Consider the following 21981-nt stretch of genomic DNA (forward strand, 5'->3'; position numbering starts at 1 on the left):
ACTAGTGTGCACATGATGCACATATATATGTGCAGGCACACACAAAAACATATAAATTAAAAAATAATGTCAAACAAAAGTTGCAAGACTCATGTAGTGAATATTCATACATGCATTTTCCTATTTTAAATAGCATCTACAGCTTAATCAGGCTTGTTTTTAATGTATTTATGTATGCATTTATTTACTTACTGCAGGGGGCACCCATGTGTCAAGAGGCACATTTGGAGGTCACAGGTGCAGTTCTTCCCTGATGCTGTGGGAGGCCCAGGGATGAATTTCAGGCCGTGAGCCTTGGTGACAAGCACCCTTACTAGCTGTGCCGGTACCTCCCAGTTTTGTTTCGTTTTTTTTTTTTTTTTTGGTTTTTCGAGACAGGGTTTCTCTGTGTTGCTTTGCACCTTTCCTGGAACTCACTTGGTAGCCCAGGCTGGCCTCGAACTTACAGAGATCCGCCTGGCTCTGCCTCCCGAGTGCTGGGATTAAAGGCGTGCGCCACCAACGCCCGGCTTGTTTCGGGTTTTAAATCTTATTTTATTTTTAATTTTGTGTGTGTGTGTGTTTATCTATGTGTGTGCCTATGTGTGTGTGTCTGTGTATGTGTGTGCATGTCTATGTGTGTATTGTGTATGCATGTGTATGCATGTGTGTATGTGTGTGTGTGTGTGTGTGCATGTCTCTGTGTGTGTATGTGTGAGCATGTCTCTGTGTATGTATATGTGTGTATGTATGTGTGTGTATGTATATGTGTGTATGTATGTGTGTATATATGTGTGTATATGTGTGTGTGTAGGTGCCTGTAGACCAGAAGAGGATGTCAGATTCCCTGGAGCTGCAATTTCAGAGTGTTGTAAGCCACCATGTAGGAGCTGGGGCTCAAATTGGGGTTCTCTAGAAGAACAGCCAATGCTCCCACACCCTGGGCCATCCCCAAGACCAGCTTTTAGATAATGTTTTCTGGTGGTGGTTGTGGTGGAGGTGCTGGTGGCGGAAGCACCTTTAATCTCAGCACTGGGGAGGCAGAGGCAGGCAGATCTCTGAGTTCGAGGCCAGCCTGGTCGACAAAGAAAAAAAAGGGGGGATAATGTTTCTGAGCAGGACAGATTCTCTGTTACCACTCAGAGCAATGAAATAAAACCATGTCTAGAGCAAGATACTGTTTGCAGACAGCGTGCAGCATGTGAGAACTAGTGCTGGTGTTGTTTAGGTATTTTGAAATCCTCTCTGAAATTCACTGCATTTAAGAGAATGCTGGCTGTTAAGAGATGCAAACAGTTTGAACTGGGAGGAGCTAAGGAGAGAAAGGGCCAAGTGATCCAGTTCTAAGCTGATTTTGTTATGAAGACAATAAAATCATGAGCTTTTGTTGAACTCAAAATAACAACAACAAAAAGGTGTGTTCAAGGGAGAGAGGGAGAGAGAGAGAGAAAGGAGAGAGACACTATGATCCACATAATAATAACTTACGTTCTCAGTCTCCAACACCCCTTTCTTAGCTCAGAATTTGTCTTTCTCTGTGGGTTACAACATCAGCCTTTTCCAGAGTCTCAATGTTAAAAGACTGTTCATTTCCCCCCAAAATTTTAAGAAAGATTTATTGAACTTACTTTGTATATATGTTTTTTGTTGGTTTGTTTTGCTTTGTGTTTTTTTTTTTTTTTTCCAGACAGGCTTTCTCTGTGAGTCCAGGCTGTCCTGGAACTCAGCGATCCCCCTGCCTCTGCCTCCCAATGCTGGGATTAAAGGCGTGTGTGAGTGTTTTGCCTGGATGTAGGTGTGTGCTCCAGATGTGTGCCTGGTGCCAGAGAAGGGCAGAAGAGGGTGTCATATCCCCAGGAACTGGAGTTATGCCTGGTTGAGAGCCACCTTGTGGATGACAGGAACAGAATCCTGGTCCTCTGCAAGAGCGACACATGCCACCATGCCCTGCTGATAATAGAATCTAAGCACAAGAATTAGGAGAAAGAGGCACACGGAAAAGATAAAAGAATACTCACGTGTGGGCAGAGGCTTCTCAACAAAACCCTGCCCTTTATTGTCTTTAACAATATAGGATTATTTAACGGTATAGGATTATAGTGATCTTAAAATTTTATGTTAATTTATTAAAAGATTCATTTTTGCTGGGTGGTGGCGGCGCATGCCTTTAATCCCGGCACTCAGGAGGCAGAGGCGGGTGGAGCTCTGAGTTCAAGGCCAGCTTGGACCACAGAGTGAGTTCCAGGACGGCCAGGGCTACCAGGGGAAAACAACAAAAAACAACAACAAAAAAATCACATTCCACTTTATGCTAGGCATCCATCTTGGTACCCAGTGCCCCTCACCCAGCAGTATACAGCCGCGACCATCTTCTTGTACAACTAACTGTTTGTTTGGCTTCTGTAACGTGCCTAGGCAGACAGTCAAGGACTGTTTGGAGGTCACCTTGAATCTTGGCAGAGCAGAACAGCTCTTGGCTTGCTTGTGCAGATACTCCAAGTCTTCTTGTGGTTTCTGTCTTTAAAAATCCTTCCCTCGCACTACTTGGAGTGGCAGTCCCTAGTTTGATTCAGAGATGGCTGTCTTGCTATGAGCTTCAGGAAATTTAACCAATTATAATCCAGCTTGAGCCTCTGGTCTTTTCCCAGGGGTCTTGAACTCCATAACAGCTACACAGGAGTGTTCAAGGCTAGCCTGGACTATGAGACCCTGTCTCAAAATACAAAAACAAACAACAAATTTTTATATTAAAAAGGAATATCTCAGAGGCTGGAGAGATGGCTTAGCAGTTAAGAACACTGGCTGCACCTGGCTGTGGTGGCATGTGCCTTTAATCCCAGCACTCAGGGGGCAGAGAGAACATCTGTGAGTTCCAGGCCAGCCTGGTCTACAGAGTGAGTTCCAGGACAGCCAAGGCTATGCAGAGAAGCCCTGTCTGGGGCAGGAGGGGGGTGGGGAAGGTAAGGGCGGCACTGGCTGCTCTTCCAGACCTAGTTTTGAGTCCCACCACTCCCACGGTGGCTCACAGCCATCTTTAACTCTAGTTCTAAGACATCTGATAACTCTTCTAGGCTTTTTGAGCACCAGATATGCAAGTGGCACCCAGACATACATGCAGGGGAAACATCCATACACATTAAAGTCCACTTAAAAAATTTTTTTTTTCGAGACAGGGTTTCTCCGTGTAGTTGTGGTGCCTTTCCTGGATCTCGCTCTGTAGCCCAGGCTGGCCTTGAACTCACAGAGATCTGCCTGGCTCTGCCTCCCGAGTGCTGGGATTAAAGGTGTGTGCCACTGCTACCTGCCACTTTAAATATTTTAAATCATGTTTTTATTCATTTATTTTGTGTGTGTTTGTGTGAGTGCACATGTCCTAAGGGGTGTGTGTGGTGGTCAGAGGATAACATCCAGAGGTCAATCCTCTTCTTGCACGACGTTGGTCCTGGGGTCAAAACTCAGGTCATCGGGTTTGTTGGCACTCACCTTTACCTGTAGCGCCATCTCCCAGGACGACTTGGAGGATCTCCCTGTGTAGCCCTGGGTGGCCAGGAATTCACTACGTAGACTAGGCTGTCCTGGAGCTCACAGAGCTCCACCTGCCTCTGCCTCCCGAGTGGCGCTGTTTCTCCATCCTGCATTATAGTTGTCTGTTTATCTGTCTTCTGTGTATTTGTCTGTCCAATACAGCTGTGACTGACTTGGCATTGGGGCACACAACATGAGGTCAGGACTAACTGAGAAGTCACGAGTGTAAAAATACACACTAGTGTGTGAGAGCCAGCTCCAAGGGCCGTGATGGGACTGCAGATAGATCCAGGATTCCATGGAGTGGGATATATTGAGGGGACATGCCCAGAGAAGTGTGAGCAGCAAGAGCAACATCTGCATCAGCAGGAAAGGCTAGCAGGAACGTGACCTCATCTAACGTGGACTGTGTCTGATTTAGCTTCAGCTAATATCAAAGGGGCAGGTCTCTCCCTGACGATGAAACTCCACACGCTACTCTAATGGTGTGTCTGTAGTTCACTGAGAGGCTGCAAGGAAAACCAAGGCTTGCTCTGGGGCAGTTATGGTAGTTATCAAGATGGATACAGTCAGGTCAAGCTGAATCCATACAGCTGCTATTAGAAGCAGGTATTCCAGAGCCGGAGAGATGGCTCAGTGGGTAAGGGTCGTTGCTGCCATGCTTGATGACTTGGGTCCAATCCCTGGGACCCACATGGTAGAAGGTGAAGAACTGACTTTCCCAAGTTGTCCTCTGACCTCCACACAAGTGCCGTGGCATGCACTCTGCCCTGCCTACCAATAAATGTCATTTAAAAACATTTTTAAGTAGTTATGGGGATGGAGAGGTGGCTCAGAGGTTGAGTGCTTCCTGTTGCTGCAGCACAAGATCCGAGCTCAGTTCCCAGCCCCCACACTGGGTGGCTCACAGCCACCTGCAGCTCCAGCTCCACCGAGGGGTATCCCATGTCTCTTGCTAGTGCTCCCGGCAGGGCACGCATGTGACAGCATATATATATATATATATATATATGCCCAATTAAAAAATAAAGCAGAGCACGGTGGTGCATGCCTTTGATGCCATCACTCAGGAGGCAGAAGCAAGCATAATCATCTCTTCGAGTTCCAGGCCGGTCAGTGTTGCATAGTGAGACCCTGTCTGAAAAAACAAACAGCTGGGCGGCGGTGGCGCACGCCTTTAATCCCAGCACTCTGGAGGCAGAGGCAGGCGGATCTCTGTGAGTTTGAGGCCAGCCTGGGCTACCAAGTGAGTTCCAGGACAGGCACCAAAAGCTGCACAGAGAAACCCTGTCTCAAAAAGCCAAAAAAAAAAACAAAACAAAACAAAAAAAACAACCCAAAACAAAAAACCCAAGTAAGGTTAAAAAAAAAATTCAGTAGCTATGTTAGGTAGTGTCTATAATAATGAGGCAGAGGATTCCAGGTTTGAGCCCGGACTGGGCTACAAAGGAGCAGTTATGTATACTGTGGGAGTGAGAAGATAGTTTCCTCATGAATGTGTAGTGCTCTGCACAAGTAGGGAATGAAAGGGCCCACGTAGTTTGTAGTTTCACCTTGTCCTTCATCTAACATGTGGCTCTTCAACCTTGTTAACCCCGAGGGCCAGAGATTCTCCACTTGTGGGCCCTTTTTCACATGCCGGTAACTGTTCACTGAGGAAGTGGTCTTATTTCTAAACTAAAACATTTAAAAAATCCGTGTGTGTGTGTGTGTGTGTGTGTGTGTGTGTGTGTGTGTGTGTGTGTGTTTATGCATGCCATGGTGTGCTTGTGGAAGTCAGTTCTCTTTTTCCATCATGTGAGTCTCCGTCAAATTCAGGCCGGGTGTCAAACAGGCTGTCGGGGTTGGCAGCAAGACCGTTGTTTGTTTATCCACCAGCCATCTCACCAGCCTGATCCTTAAGTCTTTGAATTTGAATCTCACAATCTGTGAAAATGGAGGGAACGTTCTAATAGTTTGAACTTTGTCGCCCCCATAAGGCCTGGGAGGGAGTGCCTTCATGAGGAAGTTTCATGACAATCAGCTTGGGTTTTGTCCAGTGTGCTTTCCAGTGCAGGGACCGTGACCAAGGCAAGTTAGGGAAGAACGGGGCTTATTTCACCTTACAGTCCATCATGGAGGGAAGTCACGGCAGCACTCACGGCCGGACCTGAAGCAGAGGCCACGGAGGAGGCTGCTTACCGGCCCTGATTCCCATTGCTTCTTTGTTTGCTTTTTTATACATCCCAGGACTTTTTGCTCAGGGGTGACACCACACACAGTGGCCTGAGCGCCGCCCCCCCCCCGCGTGCGCCCACATCAGTCATCAATCAAAAAAAAAAAAATGTCCCACAGACTTGCCTCCTGGCCAATCTCTTGTATATTTTGTTTGTGTTCTGACAAATAAAGCCTGCCTGGAGATCAGAGGACGGAGCAAATCACTAGTTAACCATTGAGGCCAGGCGGCAGTGACACGCACCTTTAATCCCAGCACTTGGGAAGGAGGAAGCAGGAAGATTAGGAGTTCAAGGCCACCCTGGGCTACAGGAGATTAAACCAGCCTAAAAGAGAAACAGAGCCAGGTGGTGGTGGCTCATGCCTTTGATCCCAGCAGCGGGTAGAGACAGATTTCGTAGAGGTAAGAAGTCTTTAGTGGCTGGCTGCTGGGCTCTCTGGTCTTTCAGCTTTCACCCTCCACACCTGACTCTGGTTGCTAGACTATTGCTTAGACTAATTAGGATCTCTATTCACCAGTCTACTGGAGACATTTTTTTTCTATTGTGATTCCCTTTCCCAGTGTACTCTAGCTTGTGTCAAGTTGACAAAGAAAACAAAAACAAACAAAAAGTAGCTGGGAGGTGGTGGCGCACACCTTTAATCCCAGCACTGGGAAGGCAGAGGCTGGCAGATCTGTGAGTTCAAGGTCAGCCTGGTCTACAGAGTGAGTTTCAGGACAGCCAGAGCTACACAACCCAGCACAGGCTTCCTATGCTGGTCCCCCAAGAGTCACATGGTTCAGAAGCTCCACAAAGCTGACTTAGTGGCATGTGCTTCCGGGAAGAGTGACTATGTTGCTGTTGGTATGGAGCTGGATTAGTAGTCACTGTCCCAGGATTTCTCGTGTCAGCCTGGGAGACTGCAAAGCCACGGCAGCATGACTCCAGATCGAATGGTTGACCCCAACTGTGGGGTACGCTGGAAACCCACAGGTGTCAGGGGTGTCAGGGGAGGCAGCGGCGTGGGACGCCTGGCAGAGGGAATTTTAATTAATTCCTTCTCCTTTCAAGCTCCAGATTCCAAACTTCTGCCCGCCCTGTTCCTGATGGTGCCAAGGCTGATGCCCCCTCTCTCTTTCACCTCTTCTGTTCTCCGTGGTTTCGGTCTTCTCTATCTTCCTCCTCCCCCCCCCCCCGCCTTGAAAATAGTGTCATTAGTAGGAGTGGTATCTCCTGCTGTATATAGTGGAGGAGCCCCTTGTTCCTGGATCCCTGGGCCTGAGCTGGTGAGAGATTCCATTGTCCGTGGAATATGAAGGCCCTCAAGAGTTGCCTGTGCCTGGGACCTGCAGAGCAGTACACTGGAGCCCAAGGCAACATCAGCGCCGCAGTCAGTGGGAAGCCCCTCAGGGGTGCCAGCATTCCAGAAGGGCATTGCTTCACACACAACTTCCGGCATCAGCCCTGGCTCACACTTGGTTTTTACGGTCCTGGTGATTGTTGGAAGCTCTGCAGTTGGCGTCCCATGTTCCGGCCAACAGGGCCTGGTAATGGACAGGAAAACCGCGTTCCTGCTGGGTGGCATAAAGCCAAGCAACTCAGGCCAGTGAGACGGCTTACCAGGTAGAAGTGCTCACTGCCTGCTGTCCTGCATTTGATCCTTGGAACAGACTATGGAAGGAGAAAAGCAACGCCTGCAAGTTGTCCTCTGACTTCCACACGTGTGCGATGACATGCACACACTCACCTGTGCACACATACACACAGGCTGACAATACAAATTCAAAGACTTTCTTCAAGTCGTATGTTTGTTTGTTTGTTGCCTTGCTTGCATGTAGGTGTGTGCACTGAGTGTGTGCAGTGCCCTCGGAAGCAAGAGGAACGTGTCAGACCTTCCGCACCAGAGCTCTGAGCCACTATGTGAGTTCTGGGAATTAAGCCCGAGTCCTTTGGAAGAGCAATCAGTGCTCTTAAAGCTGAGCCATCTCTCCAACCCAGACAATAACATATTTTCTATAAAGCAAAGTGACTCCCTTTCTGGGCCCAGGGATGGCAGCCACAGGTGCTGGCTCCCACCTGTATTCCCCAGCACTTGGGAAGTGGAGACAGGAGGATCAGGAGGCAAGGCTAGAAAGAAAGAAAGAGGATACAAACAGGAAAGAAGCCAATTGTCCCTTCTTGCAAGCAACATGATTCTACACTCAAAAGACCCTATGGGCCTCACCAGTAAAGAAATTAGGAAAAATAGCCCATTCACAATAGCTTAAAATAGAAACGTATCTCAGACTCTGAGTTAACCTACCCAAGGAGGTGAAAGACCTCTACAATGAAAACCTTTAAGACATTGAAAAAAGAAACAGAAGAGGACAGTAGTGATTAGAAGATGGACAGACAGACACTCTATGTTCCTGTTCTGACAGAATTAATACTGTGGAAATGGCTGTCATTACCAAAAGCAGTCTACTCGTATTTTATACGGCTCAAAGCCTACCAGGGAACTGTGAACCTGGGTCCTGGGTCCTGAGCACTACGTACTGTTAAAGCAGTACAGGTGGCCGTGTGTGTGTGTGTGTGTGTGTGTGTGTGTGTGTGTGCGTGCGCGTGTGACCTGTGTTCATGTGCCCTCAGAGGCCAGTTCCCTGGAGGGAACTGCTGTCAGCGAGCCACCTTATGTGGGTTCTGGGTACCAAACTCGGGCCCTCTGGAAGAGCGTGGTGTGCTCTGAACTGCTAAGCCGTCTGTCCATCCCTGACAAGGTTTTGGATGTGCAAGTGTAACATTCAATTCAGTTGTTTGAAGAATCGTATCAGGCCACTGGAGGCGGCAGCACAAGGGAGAAGGCGGACACTGGCGTCCGGGGGGGAAGCTGCCAGAACGGCCGTTTCAAAAACAGAGTGGAGGACCAGGCAGCATGGCACACGCCTTTAATCTCGGCACTCAGGAGGCAGAGGCAGGCAGATCTCTGAGAGCTGAGGCCAGCCTGGTCCACATTGTGAGTTCCAGGACGGTCAGATTCTGTCTCAAAAACAAAAAACAAAAACAAAAACAAAAAAAAAAAACAAAAACAAAAAACAAAAACCAAAAACCAAAAAAACCAAAACTAAACTAAACCCAACCAAATCCACTACTACCACCAACCCTGCCCCACCCCCAAACAAACAAACAGTGGAACCTATCAGGGCATGGATCTGATGGAAGATGAAGCCTATTTGTCTGGCTTTTGGGGGTGGGGGGAAAATGAGACACTGAAGTGTTGGGGATCTCCCCTGAAGCTGCCCTCTCCAGACCCTGCCCAAAGAAAGTCCGCCGAGGGCCAGCCCCTCCCCCAGGGCTGCTCAGGACCACGCCTACAGGATATTTGAGACCCAGTTGCCAGACCTGCCCTGTGCTCCCTCTCTTGCCTTCCCCAGAGTCACCCGGGAGTTGCTTTGCTCTGCTTATTAAACCTGGACTTATTAATTTGGCCTGATCTGACTTTTTGCATCAGCAGAGGATACTTACTACGGGGGAATTTTACTTATCACGAAGGGTTTAGATTTATGCTGATTTCTGGTGAGATTGTTGTAGGAATCACTGTATCTGGGGTAGACATAAGAATGAACAGCTGTTTTCTAGAAGTACTTTGACCTTGAAGAATCCTTTCAGAAAACAGTGATTTGCTGAAAGAGCACTGCAGCCACTCTATGATTTTGGTCACAAGATGCCTCAGGCACACCTGAGGCTTTTGTCTGTTGTGTATTGCAAATGACATTTAATAAAGGACTAGAGTCATGGGGGCATGTGATGCTCTCCTTCAGTCAGACACGTAAATTAGATTAGGGATCTTGGTATGAGGAAATACTTTGAGTAACAATCAATAAATATGACTTTGTATGGCTGTTTGGGGTTCAGTCCATCAGAGGCTAGACCTTTCATCTTGAAGTGCCCTCTTTCTTCAACTGACCCATGCTACACAGTGCACCCTGACAGAGACTTTATCATGATTGTATCCAAGGTAGGAGGCAGGACTGCCCCCGTGGTTCGAGGGGGTGGGGGAATCAAATCTAGTGTTTTGGGCATACTAAGCAAATGCTATACCATCCAGTAGTGTCTTTGTTTTTGTTTTTGTTTTTGTTTTGGTTTTTTTTGAGACAGGGTTTCTCTGTGAAGCTTTGCGCCTTTCCTGGAACTCACTTGGTAGCCCAGGCTGGCCTCGAACTCACAGAAATTCACCTGGCTCTGCTTCCCGAGTGCTGAGATTAAAGGCGTGGGCCACCACCGCCCGGCTGTGTCTTTGTTTTTTAAAAATAATTTTATGTCTATGGGTGTAAACAGATGGTTCTCTCCCACCTGCCAGTTCCAGAATACCTAGCAGCCGCTTCCAAATTACCACACAGAGTCTTATATTAATTATAAATGTTTGGCCAATAGCTCAGGCTTGTTACTAGCTAACTTTTTTTTTGTTTGTTTTGAGACAGGGTTTCTCTGTGTAGCTTTGGAGCCTGTCCTGGAACTCACTTTTTAGATCAGGCTGGCCTCGAACTCACAGAGATCTGCCTGCCTCTGCCTCCCGAGTGCTGGGATTAAAGGCATGCGCCATCACTGCCCGGCAAACTAGCTAACCTTTACACTTAAATTAATCCATATTTCTATCTATGCTTTGCCACATGGCTCATGGCTTGTTACCTCATTTTTTACACGTCCCGCTTGTTCGGTGGCTGGCATCTCTCTTGACTCTGCCCTTCTCCTTCCCGTCATCCTTAGTTTAGTTGCCCTGCCTATACTTCTTGCCCAGCTACTGGCCAAACAACATTTTATTAAACCAATTAGAGCAACAAATCTTTACAGTGTACAAGAGGATTACTCCACAGCATATGGGTGCTTTGCCTGCATGTATGTTTGTGAACCATGTGTATGCCTGGTGCCCTGAGGGCCAGAAGAGGATGTTGGATCCCCGGGAACTGGAGTTACAGACAGTTGCAAGCCACCATGTGGGTGCTGGGAATGGTCCTTTACTAGAGCAGCTAATGCTCTTAACTATTGCGAGGAATTGCTTCAGCTCCATCCACAAGTATCTTTGGAGGGACAGGGGGGAATATAATATTTGCCTTTTAGATTGAGTGATCAAAAGTCACACATTCACTAACTGAGATTTCATATTGTGCCTCCACCTTTTTCTTGGTTTAGTTTTTAAATATTCAATTATGTGTGCTCATGTGCATGTGCATGGCAGTCAGCAGGCAACTCCTGGAGTTGGTTCTTTCCTTCCACCATGTGAGTCACTTGGGATTGAGCTCTTTTGCTCTTGTAGAGGACCTGAGCTCCAGTCACAGCACCCACATAGTGGCTCACAACCACCTGAACTCCAGTTCTAGGAGATCCGATGCCCTCTTCTGACCTCCAAGGGCACCAAGCACACACATGGTGCATATACATACATGCAGGTAAAGCACTCATATACATGAAAAAAAAAAAAAAAGAGTTCAAGGTTATCTTAGGCTACATAGCAAATCTGAAGCCAGGCTAGGCTACTTGAGATTCTGTCTCAAGAAGAAAAAGTTTATATAATGGTTCCACAGGGGAAATCTAACGGATGAAAAAATTCTATACTTCAGAGCCCCAGAAACGCTAGCTTCAGTTCAAGCTCTGAGCATGTCACACCACACAGGGATTATAGCATTGCCATTAATAGAAAGATGTTGGACTGAAGGACTTCTTTCCACGGACCCGCGTGAACCCACACTGGCTATACAACATTGAACAACTTTACAAGGGGGCTTGTCCACCCTTAGGGGGTCCTCAGGCTGGACGTTGGACTAACCCTCCTCTCCCTCGGCTCTTTCCTTTGTTTGTTTGTTTTTTGAGACAGGGTTTCTCTGTAGCTTTGGAGCCTGTCCTGGACTAGCTCTGTAGACCAGGCTGGCCTCCAACTCACAGAGATCCGCCTGGCTCTGCCTCCCGAGTGCTGGGATTAAAGGCGTGTACCACCACCGCCCGGCGTCCCTCGGCTATTTCCAGCTGTTGCTCCCTCTCAGCTTCTATTACATGGTTCCAGCACTTAGCCCTAGATGCGTTCGACGCACCTCTAATGGCTTCTCGCGTCCTCACTGGTCCAGGCTGCATAACAGTGAATGCTCAGACCCTCTGCGAAGGGCCCAGAGCGCCGCTACACTGGGCAAAGCGCTCCAGTGCCCTTGCCTGCACTCTTCTCCATTCCGGAAAACCAGCTTCCTTGATTGCATAATACGTAGAAAGTCTGGTTCTCTGAGTCTCAGCTTCCCCATGTATTCAATGGGAAGTATACACCTTCCCATGCCTGTGCCTAGAGTGTCTGGCATCCTCTGGGCTTTACTTTCCCCACCTGATCACTGGCAAGAATCACAGCCCTCCCCCCACCCCCACCTCCACCTTTGTTTTGAGACAGGGTTTCATGTCGCCCAGGCTGGCCTCCAACTCGCTATGTTGCTGAAGATGATCTTGAACTTCTGATTCTCCAGTTTCCACTTCCGGAGAGCTGGGATTAAAGGCTTGAGTGAGATACTACTACACCCCGAGGATTGAACCCAAAGGGCACGCTAGATAAAGCATGCTACCGACTGAGCTATACCTCAAGCTCTGTTCCCACTTCGATACCTAAAGCTCCAGGTTTCACTTTTCCCATATGCTCAGCAAGAGCATTTCCCTTTTTTATGTCAATATCTGGTGTAAGCGTTGCAGCTCATATGGAAAGGTATTTTAGCGACCGGGAGCCAAGCAATATCACAGAGTCACTGTAAGCGACTCTTTTTACCTTACATCTGGTCTTCTCCAGCTCATTTCCCCGTATGTTCAGTGGAGCACGTATACCTCACCTAATCTGGCAACGTCTTCTTTGGGCACTGGCTTCCCCGTTTAGGAGATGCCAGGATTGCTCCCGTGCCACACCAGAGCAAACATCTGGCCCCTGGACCTCAGCCTCTCCATTGCTCAACCAACAGTAACACCCTTTCTCTAACCCTCTACCTTAAGTGGCTTTGCCTGAGCGGAAAGGGGAGGCAGGGTGGAAAGATGGCAAACTGCACATTCCAATTCTTTAAGGGTGGTTTGCGAGACTTCACGGTACCAAGCTTCAGTTTACTGGCCATTCAAAGCCAAGGAACGGCTCTTTCTGAGGATGGGGGCACGCAACGGGGAACTGTTCTTTTGCAGGTCCCTCTGGCTGGCCACGCGCCAACACCCCCCCGCCCCCCACCGCGCGCTCCCACTAGAGGGGCCGACTCCGGCGTCGGAACCTTCGTGTGTGGAGCGTGCGTTTCTGATCGGCGCTCTTTCCCAGGGACGCCGTCGCCCCTCGCGCCCCCGCGCCCCCCGACCCGCGTCCCCGGCGCCGCCGGCCCGGAGCTACCCGGAAGCTCGCTCCTGCCGCGGCGCTCGTCAGGGCAAGCCCGGGTCCGTCCGGGACCTCGGCCCCGCTCTCCCCCGGACCCGAGAGGCTGCTGCACCGGGTACGGGGGCCGGGATGGAGGGAGGAGCCTGGCTTGGGCTGGGCGCGAGGCCGGCAGGGCTCTGGGTGTGGGTCGGGGCCGTGAGGCTAGGGGAGAGGGGCGTCGGGAAGGCAGGGCTCCTTATGGAAGCCAGTGGTGTAGGAAGGCCCTGGGGATATAACGGGATCGGGTGGTTCAGAGGACCAAGGTGCTAGAGCGCCCCAGGCGCGGGACCATGCATCATATAGCCGGGGAGGTGAAGAGAGACAAGAGATGCCAGCTGCATCTAGAGAGGAGGGACCAAGGTTAGGGAGAGCTGGTGTGGGAACGGGAAACCAGAAGGTCCGGTGTCTGGCTGCAAATGGGAGGAGGCTCCATGGTGGTGGCGGCGGTGGGGAGAGAAAGAAGATGTCAGGATACTTTCCGGGGGAGGGGAGGGGGCTGGGGATGGTGGTTAATGAAGAATTGCGACAAGATGGGGGCGCATATATGAGGAAGGCAGTTGAGGATGAAGTGGAGACGATGTGGGAAGAGAATGGCGAGACCTCTAAGTGCGGAGTGTGGGGATAACATAAAAGAGCCCTGAGTGGAAAGTGGGGAATTGGGTTAGTGGGACTCTGGGCAAGTATCTAGGGAGGGAACTTGAGGCCACGACAACTGTGGAGATTTGGGAGGCCCTGAAGGGCATCGAGTGGGGCGGAGATCCCCCACCCCCAGGGTGTTGTGGGACCTGAGGGAGAGGATTAAGCCAGAGCTTGAGTAGAGCTCTGGGAAAGAGGGAAGGGTAGATGGGAGAAAAATCCCGGAGGCCACCAGGGCCTGGAATGTGAGGTTAGAGAGGACCTAAGCTAAAAGGAGAGAATGGACTTGGAGACGGATTGCGGTGGGTGGGGATGGGCGGAGGGAATCCGGAGGATGTCCGAGGTTCTGACCTGAGTCGGGTGGAGCTGGGTGTTGCCCAGCCCTGGTGGAGGAGTCCCAGAGAGGAGGACTGGAGTCAGTTTTCACTTTGTAGGGAGGTAGGTCAGTAGCACAGAGTCTGGCAGAGAATAGGAACACCTTCCTTTTTAGGAATTTTTTCCTGAAAGGAAGAGATGATCTTAACTTCTCTTCCCTCCGCCGCTCCCAGCTGCCGCTCCAGATGCTGCTGCTGCCACCGCGGCCACCCCACCCTCGGTCCTCCTCCCCGGAGGTCATGGACCCACCGCCCCCCAAGACTCCCCCTTTTCCCAAGGCGGAAGGCCCCTCCTCCACTTCTTCCTCGGTGGCGGGGCCGCGACAACCGCGGCTGGGCCGCCACCTGCTCATCGACGCCAACGGGGTCCCCTACACGTACACGGTGCAGCTGGAGGAGGAACCTCGGGGCCCGCCGCAGCGCGAGGCCACCCCGGGAGAGCCGGGTCCTCGCAAGGGCTACAGCTGCCCAGAGTGCGCTCGTGTCTTTGCCAGCCCTCTACGGCTGCAGAGCCACCGCGTGTCGCACTCGGACCTCAAGCCCTTTACATGTGGTGCTTGCGGCAAAGCCTTCAAGCGCTCCAGCCACCTGTCGCGGCACCGCGCCACCCACCGCGCGCGCGCTGGCCCACCGCACACCTGCCCGCTCTGTCCACGCCGCTTCCAGGACGCCTCCGAGCTGGCGCAGCACGTGCGCCTGCACTGAGCTCCGCCCTGCCCTCCTGGGCCACCACGTCTGACCCACACAGCGTCACACCCATACATCCCCAGTTCTGCTGAGGTTACTGCCTTACCCTAGGCCTCAGTTTCCCCACCTGTCCCCCAAAGAGAAACATCATTTTGTCTTTTCTCCCGTCTAGCTGTGTGATGTAGACCAAAGTTGTTGCCCCTCTGGGCCTGGGTGCCAGGTGGAACTGGGCTTCAGTCTGGCTGTGCTGTGTACGCCTTTGCAAGTGATGCGACCTCTCCCGAGTCTTGGTTTTCTACTCTTCCCAAGAGGTGAGGTCCTCGTGGAAGACATGGCAAAAGCACCAGCGCGGTCTGGATCATCTCTGTACTTCCCTCTAATGCCCACGACCCCTCCTTCTTTGCCCAATAAACATTCCGCACTTCATTCTCAGGCTTTTGCTTGCGTGTGGGTTGAATGTTGGGGGAAGGGAGATTGGGTCCGGACCGCTAACACCTAGGAACCTTGTGTTCTAAGTACGTTTCTTACCGGAGCTACTTTCTGATGCTCAGACGACCCGCCCTCTCCTGGACCCTCGTCTCTCTGAGTCCCTATTTCCCAAACCCGGTACTGCCAGGTGCTGACTGTAGCCAAGGGTTTCTGGTCCCTCTGCCGCCTACAGCTGTGGGCGCAACCCGGGGCTGTCGCGGGCCGCCCGGACCCGAGAGGCTGCTGCACTGGGTACCAGGCATGGGAGGAGGGATGGAGACCCGAGCGGCAGCAGAGGGGGCGGAGCCCGGGAGGACCGCGTCCCAAAGGGCAGCTTTTCGAAAACTTGCTGGGAAATCTCCAAAGGCGGGGGCTGCGGACCTAGAAAGAACTACGGGTGGGGCCTGTAATGGAAGAACCCAGACATAGTGGATGGACCCACTTTTAGACCGGGTGGTGGTCAGAGCGCGGGAGAGTCCCGGAGGGCCACGAAATGTGCAGGATGGCTGCACAGTGACTCAAGGAGGGCACACGGGGGAAGGGGACTGAGGTCTTGACTTATAGAGGGAAAGCGACTGCGTGAATGTAGTGGGTAGTGGAGCCCAGAAGAGAGAGGACCTTGGGCAGAGCACACAGCAAGAACGGAGTCCTTGTTCCCTTCTCCGGTAGATCTTCTCATACTCTCTCCCATCCACCAGGCCTCATTTACATCTATGGATGCTGGTGCACTTCCCTCTATTGAGGCCATAGAGGGCCCCCTCTCTCGGACAGGTGGGTCCCCAGACTTTATCCCCTCCAAGGCTCAGCGATATCTCCTCATTAACACTAGGGTGTCCCCTAACTAGTGCTGGTGGACGAGGAGGCACAGAGGGAAGCCGGGGCCAATGGGACTTCGGTTCAGAAAAAGTGCTACAGCTGCCGGTGTGCTTTAGGGTCTTCCAGTCCATGTCTTACCTTCAGCGACACAGCATCACCTACTCCGAGGTGAAGCCCTTCAAATGCGACACCTGCGGGAAGGCATTCAAGCGGGCCAGTCACCTTGAGCAGCACCACTCCATTCATAGGGCAGGTGCCCTCCCTGCTTCCGGGATGAGGGTGAGTTGGCCCAGCACATCCGTGAATGCCCGTTCCAGTGCCCGCATTGCCCTTGCTGCTTTACCAAGCAGAACACATCACAGAAGCACACGCGGTGGAAGCATCCATGAACTGTTCCTGGGGACCCCAGGGATCCTGGGTCTCCTGAATCAGACATTGGCCTGAGTTGCAGGCTGGCTTTCAGGGTCCTGGACACAAACCCAGACCAACCTCTTTGACGCGAGCCTTGCCTGGAAGAGTCTTTGAGCTGTTAGTGCATCATAGTGCTTTGGAGCTATGATGGGAATGAGCCCTCAAAGAGAACAGCCCTGCATCTTGAACACTTGGGATATTATTCTGGAGTCCTGACCGGAGGAATGGAGGACAATGTTGTTTGGGAAAACTCTTGCCTCAGAAGTTTTGGTGGGCTGTCAAAAGTCTCCTCTATTTTGACACTGGAGGCAGGGCCCTAGACTAGACACCCAATAAACACCCCACTCTCAATCACTGCTTGAGCTATCTTAGTTTACACTCACCACCTGGTACAAAGACCTTGGCTGGGGGATGGGAAAGTTTGCCTTTCTCCTCTGGAGTTAGGCCTACTTCGGTTCCTCCAAACCTGCCATCTATTTATTTATTGATACAAGGTTGTAATGTAGCTCAGGGTACCAGTAGACTTATGACCTTGCCTCCACCTCCTGGGTACTGGAACTCAGGGCTTTTTGCATGCTAGGCACCCTACAGACAGGGGTACATTCCCAGCACCTTTGGAAATATGAAACGCCACCCCTCCCCCACTTAAATTACAATCCACATTAATAGACTTAAAAAAAAAAAAAAGAGCAGCCCAGAACATAAGCACACCAAAGGTATGGGGAACAATTTTAACGGTAGTTACCTTTAGTGTGCACAGGACACACTTATATTTTAAATCTAGAGTTCACCTTCCTATATACAGTTCTCTGTGGTTTGAAACCCTGATCTAGGGCAGGTGGCTCCCCCTGGACTTGCTGACCCAGGCTGCAGCTGCTTTCTAAAGTGAAGCGCGAGAGGGAGCTGCTTGTCTCTTGGTTGACACGTTCAGCCTCCCTCTGCAAGGTTAAAGCCATGCCTCCATTAGGAAGGCTTCATAACCATAGAGAGGGTGTTGCTTGTGAAACGGAGAGGCAAGTAGAACCTTGCTGCAGGCCTAATAAACATGTCTTCTCCGTCCCCTTTCATGCCGGTTTTGTGCCAGATACAATTAGCCTCTTTACATGACTCCTTTCGGGGCGGAGGGGCGAGTAGGAGTGTCTTAAGGCTGTGCTAGTTCTACTCCACCGCCTGACTTCAAATAATACCAATAGCGCTTGGATCCTAAGCCCCAAGAGTGGTCCCCTCTCTGGGCTGAGCCTTTGGTGTGTCACACCACTGCATCCTCGTAAAGGCCCTAGAGAGTAACTTCCCACTTAACAGGTGAGTAAGCTGAGGCTAGGGAGGAATGAGGCAGCAGGGACTGGAGTGTAGCTGTTCTACAGGCGGCCATTCCTGACCCACCCTTGGTGGAGATATAGCCACCACACAACCCATTCTCACATCTGGTCCTCTTACTCCTTTAAACCTTTTCGTGGATGGGGTTGGGGGTTATGGCTGCCTGAGGCGTATAGGACCAGAGGTGTGTGTGCGCCAGCTCCTCAGGGATCATTAAAAGGGGACTCAAGTTTCGCCTCAATCTTCCTTGCTGCCTCGTGCCTTCTGACTTTTCTTGGCCCACCGGGCACACAGCCACTCACCCGGAGGACCCCTGTTGTCAGCTGTGCAGGATGAGAATTTCATGAGGATCCCTGCCTGGGCTCTGGGAAGGGAGGGGGAGTGGGGGTGGGTAGGTTGCAAGGGGCTATCGCGCAAGTGCGGCCCCGACCTCCGCGCAAACGGTGGGCCTCACCTGGGCTCCGAGAAGAGGCGCGCCAGGCCTGGCAGGCCGGATCCCGCAAGTGCCTGCGTCTCGGCACGCTCCGTCACTCACCTCCGAGACTCCCCCTCCTCTGCCGCTGCGCCCGCTTACGGCTGGGTGGGCGCTTCTCCGCGACACTTTGCAGACGCTCCCCAACGCTGGGCATGGGCGCCGCCACCACCGTCGGTCCCTGGGCTGGAGTCCTTGCGCGGGTGGGTGAGAGCGGGGCCCCGGCCCCTTGTACCCTGAGCACCCAGGGGCGGGGAATGGTGCCCACGGTCGCCACTCCCATGCTGGTTGCCCTTTCTGGGACCTTTTGCCACGGTCACCCCCTCCCACTTGTGGGACAAAGGGCGGGGGCGCATCCCCACGCGTGACCTCCCCCGCACTACGCACGCGCCCAGCCCCCACTTCGGGGGAGGGGCTCTGCTAGTCCGCACGAGTGCAGGAGGAATGGGCGGCTGGGACAGGGGGACGCTTGCAGGATGGACCCCCCACCCCATGCGTGGAAGTTAGGGGTGGTTTCTCCCTTCCATTTATGGCTTTGGGTCCGGAGATGGCCCATGATGAGGGCCCTTCCTATTCAGGCCAAAGTGTCTCTGTGGTGTTGACCCCATGAAGAGCCAAAGAATCTAAGGGTCGAGCTCCTTCACAACCAAGAGTCCTCTCGCCGAGGCCCCCTCGCTCTGGGTACACGATTTGGAAACCTCAGTGTCTCTGTCCAGGAGTATGGGTTCTTTCCTCCCTCAGACCATGGCTCCAGGCCGGTGATCCCTCCCAACTCCAGAGGAACAGGTACTCCACCTCTCCAGGAGCTGATTACATTTGGTGACCTGTTTCTGTCCAGTGCCCCTGAGGGCTCAGCTGCTGGGTCTGCTGGAAGCCTCGCTATGAATGACCGAAGCAACCGTAGGCGGACAAGTGAGGCACTTGGGGACCCTTTCCTCATCCTTGGGCCGACATTCTGGTTCCCTCTATCCACGGGGCAGTTATGGTTGGGGGTGGTCTGAAAGGGCCAGGCCGCTTCTGGGGTGACCTGCACTGGCCTCTCTCCAGTGAAGGACGAAGAGACCTTTGAGATCTCCATCCCCTTCGAAGAGGCACCCCACTTAGACTCACAGATCTTCTACAGTCTGAGTCCCTCTCAGAGAAATTTTGAGGGTGAGCTGAGAACGGGCGTGGAGGGACTGGACTCAGGTGGGGCACTGCCTCATCCTGGGGCATGACCCCCTGCTGTTGTTCCTAGAGCCTCCAGAGGCCACCTCCCCGACCCTGGCCCTGATGAACAGCGTCAAGGCCCAGCTGCACATGGCCCTGGAGAGGAACTCCTGGTTGCAGAAGCGCATTGAGGACCTGGAGGAGGAGAGGGACTTCCTGCGGTGTCAGCTGGACAAATTCATTTCCTCAGCCCGGATGGATGCAGGTGGGGGTGGGGGCACACCGTTCGTTCCCCCAGGACCCGCAGGATTCAAAGCCCACTGTTGGGCTGACCTGATGGGGACTTGCCATCCTTCCACTAAGAACCATGCCTATTTTAGGGTCTTCCCACCCAGCCATTTCCTCCGTGGTGTCAAAGACTCATTTCCTACCCTGTCATAGACTGTCCCTAACCCACTAGCCTCAAGCACATGGCGTAACCCAGTCTGGATTTCCAGCCCAGGTTCCTCACCTTAGGGGAAATGTCCCTTGTCCTGCCAGGATGCCACCATAGTCCGCTGGATTCCTCAGAGGGGCCCTGCTCACACCCCAGGACTTCTGAATCATACATTCCATCATCAGAGGTGCCCTGGAATAACAAATCAGTGGTCTGTCTTCCCACCACCCTTCTGTATGCCTTGGCTAACTAATGGTTTTTATTCCTCAGAGTGTGTGTGGGGGTCTCAGTTGTCCCCTCAACTCTGCCACAGGGTCATGGCAGATTCCACCACTCTGCCTTGTGCTAATTTATGACCAACAGCATGGCAGGGTCAGCCCTCCTGATTAACCTGTGCCGTCTGCCCTTCCCTAGATCTTTAGCTCAGGTCTTGGAGAACTTAACCTTTATTCAGGCCAGACAGAACCTCTGTATCCAGCTGAGCTGCTGGCAGGCTTTCTAGCTGGTGATGATGTCAAAAGCCCCAGCAAAGGGACTAAGGGCTCTCAGTTCCTGGGGACCCAGCCTTGGGATGGCATCACGTGTGTCCCCTCTCCCTACATTGAGAGCTCTATCCTGGGTGACTCCAGAGTACTGACTTCAGTCCTCTTCAGGAGTCCCTCCTTTGGAAGATGCTGCGTCTGAGCCTCGGTTGGCTGGCTCCCTGTTCAGGGAAAGGTAGTTAGCCTTCTCCAACACCCAAACTGAACTCTGATATCCAACCCTCTCACCCAGAGCCTTGCCTGCCTCTGGGATTTTGACTACTCTCTGGAGGCCCCCGATATGTTTCCCCTACAGAAACCCCACATAATCACAGAGCCCAGTGAGTTCCTTGAACCCTAGCTAGCTCTAAGCCATTCATCCCTGGGGCTTCACCCTGTCCCCATCCCGAAGACCTAGCCTCCAGGTCCATTTTTTCCCCTCCCCCTTCAGGGCAGTGATAGGACATTGTGTCACAGTTCATTTTTGTCTCTTCTCAGAGGACCACTGCCGGATGAAGCCTGGGCCACGGAGGGCTGATGGGGACAGCCGGGCTGGGCTTGGGGGAGAAGCTTCAGACCCTGAGTCAGCAGCCTCCTCCTTCAGCGGGGCGTCCGAAGAGGGCAGTGCCAGTGAAAGGAAGAGGCAGAAGGCGAAGGGAAGCACTGGCCGGCGGCGATTTGGGAAGCCCAAGGCTCGAGAGAGGCAGCGGGGTGAGTGGGTACATGTGATGGCCTGTTGAGGGGTGTCCACCCGGTACTGAAGTGTGAGTTCTGCAGCGATGCCCCAACTTACCCATATACAAAACAACCAGACTCGGCCCCATCTCCCAGCCCTTCTGTGTGGTCCTGAGTTAATTTCAAATTTCGGCTTACACCAAGCAGCAGAGTCAGTCCCGTTTCCTCCTCGGAAAGGAGGCCTCTGGGCCCATCTCACAGGTGTTAGCCTTCCCCAGTCCGTACAGCCTCTCCTTTACTCTGGTGTCCGGGCCTGCCTTCTTCAATTTCTCCCTGGTCCCAGAATCTCCACGTCTTACTCTCGTCTGTCCTAGTTCCCGTTTTATTTTCCCTTCTCTTCCTGTATCGGGCTCCTCAACTTCCTTGATTTTCTCCCCGCTTGCTTTCATTTGCTTTCTAACGTGTGTGCCTTTCACCCCACCTTCCCTCCTCATGCCTGCCCTCCTGTTTCTCCCTGGGTCCCCACATGGCTGTCTTTCCCCGTTCTCCTCTTTCTGTCCGTCTGGCCTGCAGTGAAGGACGCTGATGGGGTCCTCTGCCGCTACAAGAAGATCCTGGGCACCTTCCAGAAGCTCAAGAGCATGTCTCGAGCCTTTGAGCACCACCGTGTGGACCGGAACACGGTGGCGCTGACCACGCCCATCGCGGAGCTGCTCATTGTGGCTCCCGAAAAGCTGGCTGAGGTGGGAGAGTTCGACCCATCCAAGGAGCGCCTGCTGGAGTACTCCCGCCGCTGCTTCCTGGCGCTGGACGACGAGACTCTCAAGAAGGTGCAGGCTCTCAAAAAGAGCAAGCTCCTCTTGCCCATCACCTACCGCTTCAAGCGGTGATGCCGCCGCCTCCGACGCACGCCTCCCCGCCCCGCAGACCGCT

General features: G+C 52.2%; 2 protein-coding genes across 4 annotated transcripts; both read left to right on the forward strand.

The window, feature by feature from the left end:
• The first annotated feature begins 13035 nt into the window (after positions 1-13035).
• Positions 13036-15209, forward strand: LOC131901361 (zinc finger protein 580). The gene is made up of 2 exons (XM_059252539.1): positions 13036-13162; positions 14271-15209. Exon 2 carries the CDS (start codon positions 14283-14285, stop codon positions 14799-14801), a length of 519 nt encoding a protein of 172 aa, XP_059108522.1. The 5' UTR covers positions 13036-13162; positions 14271-14282; the 3' UTR covers positions 14802-15209.
• Positions 15210-18227: 3018 nt separating this feature from the next.
• On the forward strand, positions 18228-21955 carry Ccdc106 (coiled-coil domain containing 106). Of its 3 annotated transcripts, XM_059252567.1 has the most exons (6): positions 18229-18470; positions 19009-19179; positions 19315-19419; positions 19505-19681; positions 20872-21084; positions 21622-21955. In XM_059252567.1, exons 2-6 carry the CDS (start codon positions 19149-19151, stop codon positions 21936-21938), a joined length of 843 nt encoding a protein of 280 aa, XP_059108550.1. In that variant the 5' UTR covers positions 18229-18470; positions 19009-19148; the 3' UTR covers positions 21939-21955. The 3 variants fall into 3 exon arrangements, with proteins under 3 accessions (XP_059108549.1, XP_059108550.1, XP_059108548.1); XM_059252566.1 differs by lacking the exon at positions 19315-19419 and having other exon boundaries at positions 18228-18470; positions 19106-19179; XM_059252565.1 differs by lacking the exon at positions 19315-19419.
• The last annotated feature ends 26 nt before the right edge of the window (positions 21956-21981 follow it).

This window comes from Peromyscus eremicus, unplaced genomic scaffold (genome assembly GCF_949786415.1).
Source record: "Peromyscus eremicus unplaced genomic scaffold, PerEre_H2_v1 PerEre#2#unplaced_72, whole genome shotgun sequence".
Taxonomy (NCBI): domain Eukaryota; kingdom Metazoa; phylum Chordata; class Mammalia; order Rodentia; family Cricetidae; genus Peromyscus; species Peromyscus eremicus.